The 20,367-nt window shown below is 46.5% G+C and overlaps 1 protein-coding gene across 3 annotated transcripts in view; it reads right to left on the bottom strand.

Moving 5' to 3' along the window:
* LOC133116410 (plakophilin-4-like) overlaps positions 1 to 20,367 on the bottom strand; it is an 83,779-nt gene that overhangs the window by 56,183 nt on the left and 7,229 nt on the right. For 2 of the 3 annotated variants that reach the window (XM_061225902.1, XM_061225903.1), the window contains exon 2: positions 3,374 to 3,501. In XM_061225902.1, coding sequence (XP_061081886.1) covers positions 3,374 to 3,496 — 123 coding nt within the window. In that variant the 5' untranslated portion in view covers positions 3,497 to 3,501. Of the gene's footprint in view, positions 1 to 1,257; positions 1,733 to 3,373; positions 3,502 to 20,367 lie in introns of those variants that run through there. The other variant, XM_061225905.1, reaches the window with a different exon arrangement.

The following is a 20,367-nucleotide window of genomic DNA, read 5'->3' as shown; positions in this document are numbered from 1 at the left end:
GTGGTAGTGTGAGCAAAAGAAGCCACTATACTGTCAGAACTAAAATGGCAATTTACCAAGTTCTATGCATGGCTATTGCTAACTTTGCAAGGACTTGTGCTAAAATAGACTGAATCATTCTAATGTCCTGGTTCCACATAGAATGACCATATAAACTGTAGTCATCGGGATGATTTCTTTCATGCAGTGACTAAGCCACACAAAATGCACCACTCTGCCAACTCCCTGCTGTATGTTATGTTTCAGTTACGAAGCAGCAACAGAAACTTGGCCCTACCCTCTCTGACAAAGGAATACCTTAAAAATAAGGTCAAACATGCAGAACTTGCTTCCAGAAATAGACAACTAGTCAGTCAATGAATATAACCACAAACACGAAATGCCGTCACACATCACAAGCATTACATATTGCTAATTATAAATGAAAAAGGGAAGATACAGAACTAAAAGGGAAAACACAGAGGAAGTCACAATATCTGGAAAAAACATATACAATACATATTTAATAGACACAAATAAACAACTGAAAAACAAAATGAAGTGGCTTCTTGAGGCTCCCTTTTGTATGTGAACAGCTGCAAAATGAAAATGGTTTCAATATTGGTTTTCGCCACACTATCATAGCCGCAAGGGAGAACTTCGCTAATGTGATCTAAAAGCACTCAAGTACAAGACTGAAGTGAGAGAGCGCTGCACATGCACATTTCAATGCAATTTCAGCCCTGTGCCTTCATTAGGCTCCATATGTGACTATACTGATAAAAAAGGGCACTTCTAATATCTACAAAATGTCTCTTTCAGCAAAATTAAACCTCAACTTGCTTTCAGTCCCATATGTGTACATATTAATACATTCCTATCCAGCCTTTTGAGTGGGAAAATACTATTTCAGTACAAGATAAAGGGGGGCAAAAAAAAATCTTTGCTGGTAAGAAGCCAAAAGTAATCACACATATGGCTGATCAAAGCAGGCAGAAAAAGAGCAGATTTGCCCATGAACTAGCTCCGCTCAGCGAGCAGCAGAAATGACTAACGTTCGGCACAAAACAGACGCACTCTTGTCAGCCATTCAAAAAATACTTCCAATGCCAGGGTTCCCAAAAAACCGGAGGATGGTAACCGACAAGCCTAGTAAACGTTCTCCATGTTTGGACATTCTCCAGACGTGCGTAAACTCAGCCAGACGGCTCTAAGTTGAGTGACTTGGGAGAGTCTTCCCCCCTCTCTCGCGCCGGAGAAACAGGATAGTGAACTCACCCCTCCAGTGTTCATCGTAGCTCCGCAGAGCGCAGGCCAGCATGTTCAGACCAGCACGGTCCCTCGTACGTTTGTTTTTCCACAGTTTGGGAGAAGGCGCGAGAAAAGAAAAAAAGACTCCCTCCTGACCTCCATACGGCATGGGCTTCCCTCCCCTGCCTTCAGCTCCTTACGGCGGCCATTTCAAACACGGGTCGGGATTAATTTACGGACAGCAAAATTCCAAACAAGAATCTCCTCAGAGGCGTGGGTCCAGCCTGCTTTTCCAGCTCTGCACTCTCTAGGACTGAGAGAGCGAGGGGAGAGTGAGTGAGAGAGAGAGAGCAAGGGGAGAGTGAGTGAGAGAGAGAGAGAGAAAGAGGGGAGAGTGAGTAAGAGAGAGAGAGCTCACAATAGCGAGAGAGCAAGGGGAGAGAGAGTGAGAGAGAGAGAGCACAATAGACAGCGAGAGAGAGAGAGAGGCTCGACCGACAGCGTCCTCAGGGAAGGAAGTGGTTTTGACAGGTGCTCTCCCGCGGAGCTCTCCTTCCTGTTGTCTTGAGTAAACAATGAGAGGTTGGGCCAGTGCCAGGCAGGAAGGGAGCGCCGGTGGAGAGGATATGACATGGGGCTGCCCAATCAGGACGCCTCATTCCTCTGTTTGAACAAGATATACCTCAGATAGGCGAGATGCGTGACCACAGGATGTGGGATTAGTCAATGTTTCCCCACCTAGCCTGTCAGATGCAGCAGTCCAAATCTTCCTAACCTCTACCCTGCAATCGCAAAGCAAACACGGTTTCCTATCCAAGAGAAATGAAGAAATTCTGATCGATAAATTCCAAATTGACCTTGGTACAACCCTCTCACATTTTTTTTCCTAACCGCAGATGACAGACATATTTCATCTGAGCAGGAAACCACTGAGTGAAAAAGATTCCTTTCGGAAAGTGTAAGTTGAAGCACTTCTGTTTTGACCTGTGTTTGGCTCTTGAGGTTTCCTTCAAGGCCTGGTTTTCTTGCATCTGCACATGATGCCTACACAGACCAACAGACATAAAAAGCTCTTTGTGGGGCCCTTATTTTAGCAGCTACAAGCCTTCTCATATCAAACCGTACAGTTCCTACTTAGTAGTGTGCCTCCGGTTTTGCCCATGGGTAATGCAGTACGTGTGCCAACTTTCGAGGCCAACTGCTGAGGATCACATGGGAAAGAGCAGCGTGGCTTTGCTCCGCAATGGACGAAGAACAGGCTGGACTCAGAAGTGGCCAGAGGGAGGGGGACGTTCCAGAAAGAGAGACAGGGTTAGCTGCTCTTTAGTGAGAGGGAAATGTTCCAGAAGACGTACAGGGTTACCTGTGCTTTGAGTGGGAGGGGATTGTTCGAGAAAGACGGAAGGTTTTACCTGCTCTCTGAGCAGGAGGGACATTGTCCTGAAGGGGGAGAGCATTACCTGCTCTTTGAGCGGGAGGGGGATGTTCCAGAAAGGGGAGAGCGTTACCTGCTCGTTGAGCGGGAGGAGGATGTTCCAGAAAGGGGAGAGGGTTACCTGCTCGTTGAGCGGGAGGAGGATGTTCCAGAAAGGGGAGAGGGTTACCTGCTCTTTGAGCGGGAGGGGGATGTTCCAGAAAGAGGGAGAGCGTTACCTGCTCTTTGAGCGGGAGGGGGATGTTCCAGAAAGAGGGAGCGCGTTACCTGCTCTTTGAGCGGGAGGGGGATGTTCCAGAAAGAGGGAGAGCGTTACCTGCTCTTTGAGCGGGAGGGGGATGTTCCAGAAAGAGGGAGAGCGTTACCTGCTCTTTGAGCGGGAGGGGGATGTTCCAGAAAGAGGGAGAGCGTTACCTGCTCTTTGAGCGGGAGGGGGATGTTCCAGAAAGAGGGAGAGCGTTACCTGCTCTTTGAGCGGGAGGGGGATGTTCCAGAAAGAGGGAGAGCGTTACCTGCTCTTTGAGCGGGAGGGGAATGTTCCAGAAAGAGGGAGAGCGTTACCTGCTCTTTGAGCGGGAGGGGGATGTTCCAGAAAGAGGGAGAGCGTTACCTGCTCTTTGAGCGGGAGGGGGATGTTCCAGAAAGAGGGAGAGCGTTACCTGCTCTTTGAGCGGGAGGGGGATGTTCCAGAAAGAGGGAGAGCGTTACCTGCTCTTTGACGGAGGCCAGGATGTGGGTGGCGGTGCTGTCGGACTCCAGGCTGGGGCCGGAGGCTCCTGAGCGGACGCTCAGCCCCTCCTCCATGGCTGCGCTCTGCTCGGGGGCTGGCATTCCTCCTGCGGGAGACACAGAGCACAATCTGCTCAGCACGGCTGTCGAGTAGCCATCATGAAGACATAAGCACACAGTCATATGCACACGAACACACACACACGCATGCACACACATGCACACAAATGCACACGCACACACGCACGCACGCACGCACGCACGCACGCACGCACGCACACACAAACGCACACTGACACACGCACACATGAACATGCCAGCACAGACACACACACAGATATATACACACAGACACACACACGACAGCACAGACACACACACAGACATGCACGCACACACAGATACATAAGCCAGCACACACACACACACACACACACACACACACACACACACAGACAGACAGACAGACACACACACGCCAGTAGACACACACAGACATGCAACGCACACAGACACACAGACACGCACGCCTGCACATGTAGGGGCAGCGACAAACTGGATACAGTTGCTCCTGAGCATAAACATCGGCTCACACAAATGTTTACATAACAAGCAATATGCGCCACTTATGTGCAGAGATAGATGAACAGATTGCTTCCTTGTCCGATGTCTGCGCGATTACAGCAATGCAGACAGGCACACGTCTGCACCCACACCACATATGTGAGCACGAACGCATGCGAAACACACACACACACACACACACACACACACACACACACACACAGCCCCTGAAAGCCAATGAAAGCCCTCACGATCTGCACTTGTGCGAGAGCCTCAAAATTATGTGGCACAAAAACACGTTTCCGTGCCAGAGAGCACAGCATGGAACCACAGGCCAAAACTGAACATGCCAGCAGCTCTTTTCAAGAGACGGGCCCAATATAAAGACCCTCATTCCTGACAGATGGAAACAAATGAAAAACAAACACATATCCAAGCAGAGAAATGTTTACGTACACACACGCAAACATAGACGGGCATGACCACACGTCAACACACGTAGGTGTATATCCACAAACATACACCCTGCGTGTACAGTACGTCCTCACACACATACACACACAGATATGAGTTATGTACACACAAACACACACACACAGATATGTGTATGTACAAGTACACAAACATGTCTGTACACGTCCAGACACACGTGTACGTAGGTGCATGTCCACACACACACACACACACACACACACACACACACACACACAGGAGAAATCGAGGATTGGAAGGAAACAGTGGCTCTGCTTCATTCACAGCACTGCCTACCCACAATTCCCAGCTTCTCCTCTGCCCATGCATCACTCCTCACAGTAATGCGCTGTTGGAGCCACACAGAGGCAGTAATAATAGCGTGTGGTGCAGCTGAATGGGGCAGGATTATCAGCCCTGTGTTCATTTGCCCCAGTCAGCTCACTATTCTTTTCTGGTTGGTCTCCACATGACTCGAGAGCATGATGATTGGTTCACAGAGGTGTGGCTTATTTTGATAAATCCAACTAGTTTATGCAAGGGCTGGGGCCCATTTCTCTACCCTTTTCAAAGTGGAGGGTTTTTTTTTGGCTTTTATTAAACGAGAGTGAGAGAGTTCATTAGGTAATAGATGAAATATAAATTAACTAACACTGACTAATGAACACTGAAATGGGTTTTGAAAATAAAAATTATATTTTTACGAAGGAAAGTTTACTTTTGCCGCAAATTGATTCCCTTCATAATAAAGAAGTGCATCCTACCAGAAAACTATTTAAAAGCGGATTTCATTTCCAGGGCTACACTTTGTTCTCAACACTGTGGACCAAATTACCTGTGTGTTTGTGCGTATGTTTGTGTGTGCGTTAGCGCATGTGCGCGTGTACACGTCCGCGCAGCAAATACACGCCAACACTGCGCTTAGTAAGCACGGTGTGCTCGAGCGATACTGAAGAAGCCCAACTAAACGGACGGTTCAAGCTCAGCGGCGTCCTCGCAGCAGTGCAGTGTCCGATATCCACAAACCATCGAAACCTCGAACGCCTTTTCCCTCCCCCTCGCCGCGGCTGTAAGCGGAGCCGTCCGTGCGAGTCGCGATGCTCGGCCCGCAGGGTCCCGGGAACGTACTGAACGCTCGGCGGGAAAAACCCGCGAGACATTCGACCACAAATGTGACCCGCCGGCATTCTGAGCCAGTGTCGGCGCGCAGGCCGTGAATCTCAAGGTTACAGGATCTATAATGGAGATCGGCTGGCCTTGAAACGGTTTCTAGGCCGGGGCTGAATACGTCACAGCGCGGTGAGCGAAGGCATTCCGGTTCTGAAGCGCTATCGGAGCGTCGACAGGACGCCGGGCGGGGCCGTTCTTCTGCACCGCGCTCGTCCGCTATGATGTGACGCGCAGGTCCGTTATTCCCAAAACCATTTCCAGAGTTATTCACATAGGATGAAGGGATGGGGCCCAGGAAGTGAGAGAAGCCATTTCATTCCGCCGTGCCCTCAGCTGCCATTGTTATGGCAGGGAATGTGAAGGCTATATGAGGGGTATGTGAAGCATGCGGGTCGTACCGCCTGCCTGTCTGAGACAACAAGGCTGTTTCTGGGACCGTGTACGGGGCATGTCACACAACCAGGGCTTTCCATTGATGGACAGGTCGAGTCTGTCGCCATTGTTATCATCCTTAGTGGCAGCATGACTGCCGCAGACTCTGCTTTTCTGACCAATCGCTGTGGCTTTTCTGCTCTTCTGGCCAATCGCTGCCGTGTTTCTGCTCTTCTGGCCAATCACTGCTGTGTTTCTGCTTTTCTGGCCAATCACTGCCGTGTTTCTGCTTCTCTGGCCAATCACTACCGTGTTTCTGCTTCTCTGGCCAATCACTGCCGTGTTTCTGCTTTTCTGGCCAATCACTGCTGTTTTTCTGCTTCTCTGGCCAATCACTGCCGTGTTTCTGCTTCTCTGGCCAATCACTGCTGTGTTTCTGCTTCTCTGGCCAATCACTGCTGTTTTTCTGGCTTCGTGTCCTCCTGGTTCAGAGTCTTTCTCCGCTCCCTAACTCCAGGGGTCAGTCTTCACCCGTTTGATCTGCCCTGTCCGGGCCCATTTCCCCTTTCAAAGAAAGGCAGCGTCTCTCCCTCCCGTTTCTCCTTTGATCCGAGGAGCTCTTTAGTCTCTCCGTCCCCCTGTTGCTCTTAAAGCCTACCCTCAGCACACAGGCTTTTAGCCTCCAGCGTTCAGCGCACGAGAACAGGGAAAGTGCTCTGCGTGCACCATTCTCCCGCTATCTGTGCAGTCATGTCATTCATCCGACAAATCCAGTCCCTCTGACTCTTCTCCCACACTGCCTGCAGTATTAACCCATCTCATATTCACTACAGGCGCTCAGTTATTAAACACTGCGTTCGTTCTACTCATCAGCTTTTAAACCGTCTTTCCCACCGGACCTGACCCATTCGTTTAAGGTCACCCCTCTAATGGCAGAGGCGAATCATTTGCACCTAAAATGTCATAAAAGTTGCTCAAGTAAAGCTGTGGAGAGCAGAGCCTTTAGCACAGCGTGTGTGGCAGTGTCCAGTACAGCGGTGTACAGAGGCTGCTCTGTCAGCACACGGACATGCAGTCGATAATGCTAATGACACGCTTACCAGGCACAAGTCACCCCACCTGACCCTCAGGGCAAGTGTCTGGGCTGGCCCCTGACCTCCCTCTGCACCCTGCCCTGGTCTGGCAAAACACGCAGACCTGGAAACAAGCCAGAGGTCACAACAACGGAGAGCTGAGTGCGGTCTGTAATGAGCTTTCGGGAGCGTGACGCGTGTACGGAGAGGTTCAGCGCAGCACGCCTAGTACGGGTCGGGGGCACGAGAACTTGGCCGTCAGCACAAGCGCTTTCTGTTGGAAGTGGACCGCACTGCAGGACTGAAGGACAGAGTGAAACAGCTCAGAGCTCTGCATGACGATTCCCAAGGGCCCAGCTCCCGCCGCAGAGCCCTCGTCCAGATCCTCTCTGAAAAACCTCAACCATCGTTCCTGCAAGGGCCAAGAAACAGCTGTGTCTGACCCCGCCCTTCCTCCCAAAGGCAGGTCACATGATGTGATGACATCACCGCTCAGCCACTCTCTCTGGTTCTCCTACCGCTCCCCTGCAAACACAGGCTCTTGAGTTCAGGCTGTGCAGTCTGTGTTGTAAAGGTGTTGGCAAAGGAGTTGGCAAACAGACTGACAACATTTCCTCATTCTTGGAGATTTCTACAGTGGAAATTCTTAATTCATCAAAAGTAAAGTAATCCAGGGCAGAAGTGAGCAGAAACGCTCTCAGAAAGAGTTTGTGATTCATGAATGAAGTGGAACACATACTATAAAAAGTGTTTATACAACATCAGACCCTTTCCAGCTAGGCAAACAAATAAATTAGCCAACAATGCATACTTCGCAATGAACGTTCTTCCAACTGCAGCAGCCACCGCCTTCCGGGCTTGTGGTTTGTCTGCAGAAAATGCCGTTAAACTGGTCTTATTATAAACTGTTTGTAGGTCACTCATGAGTCGCACCTGTGCCCTGTCAAATGAGTCCCAGGGCCAAGGACCTCAGGATTACAGGGCTCAGGACAAATGTGGTATTTTTATTTTCTTCATGACAAAGAGTGGAGCTCTCACCTCCCTCTCTCGGGAATGGTCGAACGGAAAAAAGGTCCCTTTAATTGATGATGGGGGAAGGGACATCAAACGGTATTCGCTGTGGGGATGATAATTACTGGGGAAGAACATCTCAAATGAAAGGCCGTTAAAGCGCGATTGATGGCTCCAGGTCTGAGTCCTAATCCAGCCCACAGACCTGCTTCGTTACGGGCAGTAAAAAGGGCAGCTCAGGTCTCCTTTTCTCAGAAAACAGCCAGATGTTTTCTCCGGGGTTGGGAGGGGGAGACGGTGCAGCTCGCGCTGCCTGAGGAAGAGTGTGAACTCCAGCAACCCCTCGGGCCGCGCGGTTCTGCAGCAAGGACAGCCTGCAGCTCCCTGCGCCGGCACATACTACACTGCAATAACCAAATAACTCAGAAATCTTACAGAGACTTAAAATCTTATTTATTTCACTTCTTTGCAATATAAAATTAAAACGGTGCCAACGACGGAAGATTTTCAACATTTGGCAATGGAATAAGAATATTTCACTTGTCAAGCAAACATTAACTTCACAAGCAAATATTTTCCACCGGAGAGAAAAAAAAGAAAAAGATATGAAGTCTTATTAAAAGACTGCAAGACTGCTTGTGAAGGCACTTTTTGCAATGTACCCCGGGTAGAGAGGACAACCATGTGCCTGTTGTCTGCTCATACAGTGTTTGTTTATTTACATTTTAAGATGTAAAACTCCCCTGTCATTTTAAATTTTTGTCCCCATTGCAATTTTATTTCCATATCATTCAAATCATTTGAAATGAGGAAACTCAGCAATGGTTCCAAACGTCCAAAGAGACGCGCTTTCCAAAATAAAGTGAAAACAAAACAAGCAGCCTCAGTGAATGAACTAGCTTCTCCTTGGCAGAAAGTTTGCAAGGTCCTTTAGGATTCTGAGAAGCCTTCTCGCATGATGATTCACCCACTTCCTCTCACCTCAGAGTATCCACAAATTCAAGTTTTCACCCAAAATGTACACCCTCTTTATTTTATTCTTGTTTAATAGATATTATGCTAGTTCCACAAGTAATTATTTGGTTGTGGGAATTATTTAATTCCACTTGCATACAGTATGTCCTGTTCAAACAATTCTGTTTCGAAAAACAAGCTCAGCAGTGCTCTTGGTTATTCCACTGTGATTCGGGAAAGGCAGGAGCCTTAGAGCACACAATGCTAGCGCAATAATTAAATCCCAGTCTTATCAATGCGAGCAGCCCTCCTCCTTTAAGAAACGCCTATGCAGGAAATGACTGCACAGAATACAGGGTCTTAAGTTTCTGTAAATAACAGAATAGGCTAAGCTCAGTACCTAATATCCCTCAACTGCCAGCGGGACCGTGTTGTTTCCCCCTCTAAAAGCAGCCAGTGTGTGTGCCGACAGCACGTACATCCTGTCATGTCCACCGCTCCTGCTCTGCAGTAGCCAGCAGGATGGAGCAAGCCAGGTAGAAGCTGTGATCAGCCAGGCTACGTTCAGAGCAGTCACGACACCCACAGAAACCGCAGCGCTTCATCGCTTCTGAAGAGCGCGTCGTCTTCGGTTATTCACGAGCAACGTTTATGTGCCCTCGCGTTTCCTCAGACTTCATTAAAGGCAATCGATGCCGCATTTAAGTACAGACAAACAAAGAAACTAACAGCGGTGTGCCGTGGAATTTCACATGGGCTAATCGATAGGCGGCAATCATAGGTCATTCTAAACACATTTGTTAGTGAGTGGCTACAGGACAGATCTTACCACCTTGTGAGGACCGTTCTGTAAACAGATGTATGGCTGGCAACAACAGCTGAAGAGAAAGAGCCTTTAAAATGCTAATGGACACAATAACAGTTATTAGTAAGGGAGATGCACCACCCAGCCTGTCAGTCCCACACACTTTAAAAGCAAGCCTGACAACACAAAACAGCCCACTGGGATTACTTTGTGCTGTATGCTTTACTTTTAGCTGAAAATGTCCCTTGATACCTTTTGACAAAACCAAGAACGTTTCATACAAATGTGTCAAAATGGTGCTTCCTCTGCAGCGGTTATACATTTCAAATGGAACGGAGGTGGCGGTAAAAGCGTTGTTCTGGAGCCGTTAAGAACCCTGAATGTTTGACTTTCTGCGAGGGCTGACAGCTGCTCTCCGCCTGACGCGACTGGAAGCTGAGGAATGTCTCCCGGACGCGACCGCAGGCTAAGGCAGCTCAGACATACACACTCACTGAGCTTTATTAGGTAGACCTGTACACCAGCTTGTTAATGCAGATATTTCATCAGCCAATCATGTGGCAGCAACTAAATGCATAAAAGCATGCAGACATGGTCAAGAGTTTCAGCTGTGTTTGGTCCAAATGTGAGAATGGGGAACAAATGTGATCTAAGTGGCTTTGACCGTGGAATGATTGTTGGTGCCAGAGAGGGTGGCTTGAATATTGAAACTGCTGATATCCTGGGATTTTCATGCAGAACAGTCTCAGAGAATGGTGCGAAAAACAAATAACATCCAGTGAGCAGAAGTTCTGCAGGAAAAACTCCCTTGTTAATGAGAGAGGTCAGTGGAGAAGGGCCAGGCAGTTCAAAGCTGACAGGATGGTGACAGTAACACACAAATAAACACACATTACAACCGTATGCAGAAGAGCATCTCTGAACAAACCTCTAAGAGGATAGGCTACAGCAGCAGAAGACTTTATACATCTAATAAATAGCTCAAAGTACTTATTGGCAACTCACTCTGAAGACCCCAAACAGACTCAATCTCTCAATGGATGCGCAAACCCACGACGACAGTGTGATGGACCTTTGAAGTCCATTCAGTTTTAAGGGGCTGAAAACAAAAAGCAGTCTCTTCCTCAGCAGTTAAAAGAGAGACTCTGACATGGTGTGAAAAACTGAAGGCTTTCTGAACGCACCTTAAAACCTTTCATAATAAAGTTTGATAATTATGGATGAGGATAATGAGGATTATTAGGGCATGAACCTCTTAGTAAGGAGCACACTTCTTTAACAGTGTTCAGCATAAAAACATGGTAGATATTCACAGGGATATTCATGATAACAACCTCCGGGGTGTTTGGCCTGAGAGCTGAGTTGAGCATTAAATTTGTCGGAAATGATTGTACTTCCGTGGTTCTGATGATTTGGACAATTCATGAATCACAAGCCATAAATCAATAACAACCATAACACACCCTTCCGGTACAACTACAAAGCCCATCCCCGAACATCAGCCCACGCACACTCCCAACACATATTATTTGTCCCACCTTTCAACTCCTGACCCCCACAGCAAAGCTCCAAACACAGGATCATGGGTGGGTTCGAAAATAGAAGGCACATAAATATGCTGGTGGCTGCTTGAGATTTTTACATGCCAATCCCTCAGAGAAACATGACTGCTTAAGTATCTACAAAAGCAAGATGAAGGCATACCTCGGAGGCTGCAGTCTGAGGGGAAAAAAGGATTCTGAAAGGGTTCTTTTTACACCGTCGTCATAAGGGAACTGTTTTTTGTTCTTCATGGAACCCTCTTTGGTAGGTGTGAAAAGTGTGAAAGCTCCCCGATTTAACCAATTTGCCTGACAAAGAACCCTTGAACTAGACAGGGTTCCTCTATGGAGACACTGAGGAGCCTTTTGGAGAGAGAGAGAGGGGCATTCGGCCATCTTCTTTTCTAACTTCAACCTACCTCATGTTAGCATAAGCATTTCACAATTACAAGGCCTGGGGCCAGGCAAGAAAGACTGCATTCATTCGAGTCGAGTTGCAATTTAAAGTTAAACTGGGACCAGTATCAGAACACACAGCTATACGTGTAAAGGAATATCCTACAGAAGAATTAAGGTTGACGCTCCCCTTTCTTTGTTGAAAAATGTAATACTAAATCGCAAGGAAAATCCTGTGCATCTCAATTCAGAACTGCAGGGCACTGCTTCTTTTGTGCCAGAGCAGGGACTGAGCGGGGGGGAAATAAGAAGAAAAGAAACCTTCCTTCATTCTTCTAGGAGAGCAGAATCATTTCAATCAAATGTTCTTTCCCAGTTCATTTCACGTTCGAGGTGCGAGATTTCATTTGTCTCATCCTGTGGACGGCGGGTGAAGCTGTCAGACTTTAATGCTCGTACTGAAAGTGAAGAAAAATGTCAATTGAGAAGCGAGGAGAGGAAAGTAGCAATATTAAAGGTGGTGGGAATGACTGTTAATTTAAGCGATTGCCGCTGACAATTAGCTCAATATCTGCAGCGCACGTCGAGTCGCTGCGCTGCTTTCAGAAATGATTTACTGAGCGCGTAGCATTCCTGACTGCTCTGCCCATTTCAGACGCATTTCATATCGGGAGATGAACGGTCTCCTGTCTAAAGATCAATCACACTCACACACGGCAGCATTCGTCTGCTTTAGCAGCCGGCTCGTTTGTCAGAAGGGAGACGGCGCCGTGTTCATTAAACGGGATCCGTGGATAAGGAGGAAGACGACGGCGAACGGATAAAGCGAAGCGCTCATTTCTGCGCTAATCAGCAGCATCTACAGAGCAGGCATGCCACGGCATATGTTCATAAGCATCATTGTGACACTCATAATAGTAACAGTGAGGTAGCATACATATTTCAAATGTGCAAAGCCATCTCGAGGCTTCTCCAAATGTCTACTAAACATCCTGCGTGACATATCTGAAGTGTCGTAAGACACAGGTTGTAATAAAAGGCCCCACCTCTTCCTCTATCATCGACTGTGACTACTACCAAAGATGGATCCACCTCTTCCTCGATCATCGACTGGGACTGGACACAGAGATGGATCCACCTCTTCCTCTCTGTGGGACCCCCGGAAAAGTATGGGTTACTTCTTGAAGTCTGCCCACAAATACACCCTGGAAATATATATATTAAAATACACTACATTGAGAGAAACGCAATTTTCTCATCAAGTTTCCTCATTCGGGAACACATTGCGTACTAACAGAAGTGAGCAGTATGATTAGTAGACAGTACCGAGGCTGTTTCAGACAGGGCCTCAGACTCTCTTTTTGGATGCAGTCTGTCATTTCCATTTTCAGTTAGAGTCCTCTCTGCTGAGGTGGTCACTGAAGCCGTGAAAGGCAGCTCCAGACGGGTTACTTCCCAGGAGATCGTTAACGTCACAGGAAACGCCCTCTCCGTAAATTAAAACCTCTTGCTGATGATACATTCCCGTTTGTCAAAATCAAGGGCTTAACGAGCTGCCACGGGGGGCGTGTGGCTGTCTCTCCGAGTCCAAAATCCAATAAAGCGGAATGTTTGGAATGGAAATTCACTGTGAAAATACCTGCATCCAACGCGCGGTCTCATTTAACACCAAATAACCCTGGAAATGGCTTTAAGGCGAAATGAGATGCAGCGGAGACGACTTACTTCATTGAGAAGTTATTATATCCGAGGTGCGCGGAGGGAGCTTGTGTAAATCTACACAAATTAACTGGAATACATTTTGTCGGGAAGCTGTACGTTTTCATTATTCATCATTCTTTCTAAAGGGCAGTAGATAAACAAAGAGTCCGGCCCACCCTGAGGCAGAAAACAATTGCAGCTAACTCGGGCCTTCGGGTGGAGGAAAAGAGCAACGGTTTGCTTGAAGGTCTGTTGACTCTGATATAACAGGGACATGGCCAACCTTACGTAATTCTTTATTCCAAAGCAAAACTATTTAGAGATAATGCAGCCATGACCTTTTCACCCAGAAGACCACTGGCTCTAAGTGCAAATATGGAGAAAAAAAAAAAAACTCATATAGGAGCTTAAGGATGCCCTAGTAACGGCCTAGTAAGGATGCCCCAAGGCTCACCAGTATGAATATTACACAAGAGTGCAGAAAAACAACAACCTGGGGGCTGCCTTTGGCAGAAGGGCATTTTGGAAGTCAAAGCCCCTGCTCCCATCCCCCTCCCTCCCCTAACACCAAAAAGAACAGTGAACAAATTTGGCTTCTACGAAAGGGGAGGGGCAGCCATGGTGCAGAGAACGTGAAGAAGCACATAAAAATGGCCGTTCTTAGGGGCAGGACTGGAAAGCCTGGAGAGGCACACAGAAGCAGAACAGCTCGGTAGTGATGTGCGGCATTAACGGTGATTATTAGGTAGCACTGCGCTTTCAAGCTCTGGGAGGGTCAGGGAGCAATATGCAGCCTTTTATTCCAGTCACATGGGTGTTAGTCACAATTACAGTGCACAGATGCACTTTTACTTACTCCTGCCAGCAAAAGACTGCATTTACCGCTTGCAGAAATAATGACCTAGCGAGATTTATTCAGGGCGATGCTTGTTTTTCCGCCTTTCTTTCACCTTATGAGCTCTTTTTCCTTCATATACAGTCCCCTTCAAAAGTATTGGAACAGCAAGGCCAATTCCTTTGTTTTTGCAATACACTGAATACATTTCAGTGTATTGCATAAAAATATGAACGCAAGAATTTCAGCTTTTATTTCCAAGTATTTACACCTAGATGTGTTAAACATCGCACCTTTGGTATCAGACCACCCAAACTTTAGGTGAGCAAAAGTATTGGAACAGAGAGTATTTAAGTAAAATAAAGAAAATGACACTTAACATTAGGTAGCATATCCCTTTCTTGCAATAACCGCATCAAGCCTGCGACCCACTAACATCACTATACTGTTGCATTCTTCTTTTGTAATGCTTTTCCATGTTTTTACTGAAGCCTGTTCCCGTTGGTGTTTGTTTTGGGGGATTTTCCCTTCAATCTCCTCATCAGGAGGTGAAATACATTGGGTTAAGGTCTGGTGATTGACAGGGCTAGTCTGAAAACGCTACTTTCTTCTCCCTAATTAAGTCCTTTATTGTATTGGCAAAGTATTTTGGGTCGTTGACTTGCTGCATGATGAAGTTTCTCCCAATTAGGAATTATTGGACATATCTCTCCATAGGTTGGCAGACAGAATGTTTTTGTAGACTTCTGAATTCATCCTGCTGCTACCATCATGAGTTACATCATCAATAAAGATTAGTGAGCCCACTCCAGAAGCGGCCATGCAAGCCCAAGTCATGATACTTCCTCCACTGTGCTTCACAGATGAGCTTGTATGTTTTGGATCATGAGCAGATTCCTTCTTTCTCCACAATTTGGCCTTTCCATTACTTGGGTAGAGGTTAATCTTGGTCTCTTCAGTCAATTTGTTCCAGAACTTTTGCAGCTCATTGCTGTACTGCTTATTGTAATCTCTCCTTCCGATTCTTACTACTGATGAGTGGTTTGCATATTGTGGTATAGCATCTATATTTCTGCATCCTAAGTCTACCTCAAACGGTTGATTGAGATACCTTCACCCCTGCCCTGTGGAAATTGTTTATGATGTCACCGACTGGTGTTTTGGAGTTTTTCTTCACAGCTCTAATGATGTTTCTGTCATCAACTGCTGTCTCCCTTGGTCGACCAGTTTGCTGAACACGCCAGCAGTTTTGTTCTTCTTCAGGACATTCCAAGTTATCTCCAATTTCCCCTCTTTTCTAAGCTTCCAAATGGCTTGCTTTTCTCCCAAAGAGAGCTCTCTGGCCTTCATGTTGTCTTTTCTAACACATGCAGTCACACAGGCAAAACATAAGGCTAAAACCAAGAGTAGACATTCACGTCTGGGCAATAAGAAACACCTGTTAGTCACATGTTATTACAAAAGGGGGGCTGTTCAGGCCTGCTTAATCCACTTTGTTCAGTTTTCCTTTACAAATCTCTCCAGCCTTCCCCCAGCAAGAGCAGCAGGCAAAGGAGGAAGAGAGGCCATTGTTCTCCATACCCTACCATCACGCTAGACCCATCGGGGCGACATGGCTCAGGCAGTAAGAGCAGTCGCCTGGCAGTCGGAGGGTTGCCGGTTCGATCCCCCGCCCGGGCTGTGTCGAAGTGTCCCTGAGCAAGACACCCAACCCCCAAATGCTCCTGACGAGCTGGTCGGGGCCTTGCATGTCAGCCAGTCGTCGTCGGTGTGTGAGTGTGTGTATGAATGGGTGAATGGAGAAGCATCAATTGTACAGCACTTTGGATAAAGGCGCTATATAAATGCCTGCCATTTACCATCACTGAGGTTCCTCAGCTGTTCTGTCCATAACCCCGCCAAAGAACAAGACCATTGGACAAAGTCTGCAATTCCTCAAGGAGGTCACAATATGGGGAAATATCCATTGGAGCATGGGGTGGAAAGGCTGGTAATTTGGGATTAGCTTTTGGCTGGAGCAGTGAGCAACCCGAGTAACCATTCCAGACATTACCCAGTTCTGTTTTCAATACCTTCATACAGCAAGCATCACTCTCCCCACATTTGCATAAACTCAGAGAAGCTGCTATATGAGCAGAAGTTTTATGAGCAACCTTAATAATCTTCAAATATGCTTTTGTTTTCGCCAAGACTCGTCTCCCTGATAGAATTCTTATTACATTTCTGTGACATCCAGTCTACCTTTACTTTACACCATGAGGCCAGCGGATGATGGGCTCATTTTCAATAGCCGGTTCCTCCTGAGATTTCTTCCCACGGGAGTTTTTTTTATTACCACTGTTTTGATTTTCTCCCCACTGGGGAGTTTGTTTTTCTCTCACGTACTTCCTATATGGGGGTTCAGGCCTAGTTTTTGCCCTTATTTGCCATTCTGCTACTCTGTAAAATGTCTTTGTGAGAGTTTTCTGCAAAAAGCACAATACAAATAAAACTGACTCGACCCCCGAGGAGTTGGAGGTGTAAATTTGGCCAGCAGAGATTGAAGCCAGTGGATATAAGGTTGGCTGTAACTGAATTCTAAATCACTGCCAACAGGACAGCGGGAAAGATTCCTCGTCAGTGCGTTGAGATCAGATGAATGCGGGGTGTGTGAGACGCTGCAGCGCTGAGGTGGAACGTGTCCTTTCATCAACTGCGAGTGCAGAAACGTACGCCCCGGGGACAGTGCGCCCCACAAATTAGAGAGCGACATCATGTTCCTCGGCCCACTCCCCTCCAGTGTATATCTACACAATCGCTTTGCTTCACATTACACACACACACATACACCTTGCTAAATTACATGACACGCAATGTAAAACGACAACAGTCCTTGACCTAAAAAGTTAGAAACCTTGTACAATGCCAGTTCAGTGCATTGCGCCGCGACCCCATTTAAACTTTTGTTGCTATAATAGCTAGGTCAACGCTTCAATAGAATGTCACGTCTTAAGTGTTTATATTTATATTTGACACTGCTCCATACAAGCAGGCCATTTAAGAACAGAGAACGTCATAAATACTCACCCTTGTGTGAGTCTTAAAGAAACTAAATATTTTCTTTGTATCAACAACTCCGAGCAGCCGTTTGTCAGAATTCGAACAGAGGATCTTTGGCCATATAAGTTCTTAGAGTAAAGCACACCAAGGCGGTGATACGAGCACTTTTCCTGCCAAAAACACACACTTAAAACAGAGAGTGTAAAACGAGAACTTTAACAAATCGACTGTTTGCCATCATAATACAGGACTGTTTGCATTGCGGCAACAGGAGTTGTACACGTTCCAAGTAAATTACAGTTTATTTGGGGTTCACTTGGCTCTATTAAAATTGTATCTCGCTTTTCCGCTCCGGGAATGTGTGGAGATAGGGGGAGAATTCCTGCGGAGGACGAAAAGCACTGAGGCATGGCCGCTGCTGTCAGTCTCATCCTGATGCAGAGGGACTGCGGTGTTCAGACATCTCCGAATGCTCGTGCATTCCTACAATCGCTTGCTCTCACAAGCTCACTCCGTGGCCATATATACTCGCCGAGTGAAGGTGGATTTTTGGAGTCCCGCCCTGAGCCCATTTCCTGATTTATGTGGGCTATATCTTTGTGTGGAAGGACATTTTCCCCACATAAAGCTGCTATTGGCTACAACGGTGCAGTGTGTGCCATGGTGAAATATGTATGCTTATTTACTCTGCAGAGGTAGGCTACTTCACAACGTTTTTACACTTCCCCTGCCCCTTTAAATTACACAAAAAACCTGGTCTGCAATGAGGCAATCTGAGTTACCTACCCTGTTTGATGGTAAATATCAGCACCCAGCCTACCAAAACATGCAGGGCACTGGCACTTGGCAAACAGCGATAAGCTATATCAAACCTTCTGGTCTTTGGAGTCAGGCCAACTTGAAATAAAAACATAGGTGGTCTTGGGATTCCTTTGTACCCATATCTAGGCCCGCAATTAGCTTACCGGCTCACTGAAACTGGAAAGCAAGTTTCAATCGCAAGCAACAGCCCTAATTACAGACCACACAAGGAATTTTCCTTTCTGAGCATGTGCGGAAAGAACTGTAATCCAAGCAAGCCTTAAAGAGCATGAGAAGTTAGGCTATCGCAAGCGTGCGCTGCATGTCTTAGGCCAAACTGAACTGAAAAAGGAAGGATTTGCATGCAGATAGCTCCAGGAGGAATATATTTAAAGAGGTTAGTTTAAAAGGTTCACTTCGTCAACTCATGTTAAGTTTCCCCTGGTGGTATTCCTTCTGTTTATATTAAGGTCTCAGAAGCAAGCATTTCACATGACCCAAAAAGTTGACTTCTAAAGAGATAATTATAAATAGTCTCTCAAGAAGGCCATTGTACACAGGAAACCTCTTCCATTATTTACATTATTATAAACTAATTAAGGCAATTAGTCACAAACAAAAATAATTATCAGTGTTATTTGAACACAAACCTACTGGTCAGAGGGATAAAACCAGTTAATTTAACAGTGCATAGAAGGGAACATGAGAGCAAAAAGCTTAAAAACTGTGTGGTCAGCAGTTTGTTTTTTTGTAGCAAGGAGATAGCACAATGTTGTGGGAAAAGGCTTGTATGTGACCCTGAACTGAAGTACAACAAAACGTCCATGTATTGTACCATATTATATCATATCATACATCATATCATGGCCGGCCTTCCGAGGCACTATTATCCAATCAAAGTGGAGGAATTATTTCACCTTCAAGTTTATCACCTCACCAGCCTCAAGGCCAGGTTCTGTTTTGATAGTCCCATCCTACCCATAACACTCTTACGTGGTTTTAAACAGCAATGATTTTCCCATAACTCTTATTGAAGTTAGTGTCTGATAACAATGGCTCCTCATATTCCGAAACACAGAGTTTAGAGTACACTGAACATAGGGTGATGTGATAGGACTTCTCAATTCATAACAATACAGAATGATATGATTTAATCGCGATACAATCAGCAGCGATGTGAATGTGACCATTAGGTCCCCACCTCCCCACCGACACTTATGAAGTCAATGAAATGACAAACAGCACTACTATCTAAGTGAGTTTAACTTCAGTGCCTCCATCAATACAATTTTGCCATGCACATGAACAATTCATCGCGATACAAATCGATTCACACGTGCGATATCGACGCAGTTGTAGTGTGAGTCCATGTTCATCGCAGCTCTAGTTTAAATGCACCTCTTCCTTTCATCAGCGCAGGGGCTAGCAGAACAGGCGGCGTGAATTTAGCTCTCTGTTTCCAGCCTGCCCAATTCACGCTCAGCATGACTGCACTAAGGAGGGCTGTTTACTGGACAAAAATCCATTGTGTGGCTAATCTTCCAAAGCGCTGACAGGCCTTTGTACTCAGTGTTATCTCCCGCTGCCCAGGACCTGACCATTGCACAGGAATGGGCTTCTACCAATCCACTGAAAATCAGCAATGAATTACCTCCCCAAAAGTGTCCCCCCAACCATCCGCCCTGTAACCATGGCAGCATATTTAAATAAATAAAGGACTAACCTATTTTCAAAAGCATGAATGCACCTCTCCTTAAATCCATGTTCCGGGATTAATCATGGTCAGCAGTTAACAGCCGTCAATAGGGTTCCGTTTCTGTAGTCATGCCATTATGAAATGATAATTTGAACCGTTTGAACGTTTTCAAAACCTATGTTTATGCAGCAATGTATGGTAATACTCTCCAACTCCCGACAAGACATTATATAAAACTGAAAATGTATGCAGATTTTCTTCGGATAACATGCCGGTTGGCCTATGTATGAACCATCCCAGCACTGAACTGGGAAAAGATAATGCTACACTTGAAATCTGGGTACTCCGCAAATTGCATTCATCCTGAGACCAAACCACCCAAACGTGGGACGCGGAATCGAACGTGATGGAAAGAGATCAGTCACCACGGATGACTCGAGTCTTTTCCAAGATGCGGAAAGACTTGGCTAATCATGCCGGAGGCGCTGCATCTGCGATCTCGCCTCTTCCTCTCAGTGTGTCGGACACAAAACGGCTGTACAAA

This window comes from Conger conger, chromosome 17 (genome assembly GCF_963514075.1).
Source record: "Conger conger chromosome 17, fConCon1.1, whole genome shotgun sequence".
Lineage (NCBI taxonomy): Eukaryota > Metazoa > Chordata > Actinopteri > Anguilliformes > Congridae > Conger > Conger conger.
The sequence above is the reverse complement of the archived record's forward strand: the minus strand, read 5'-3'. Positions and strand labels throughout refer to the sequence as shown.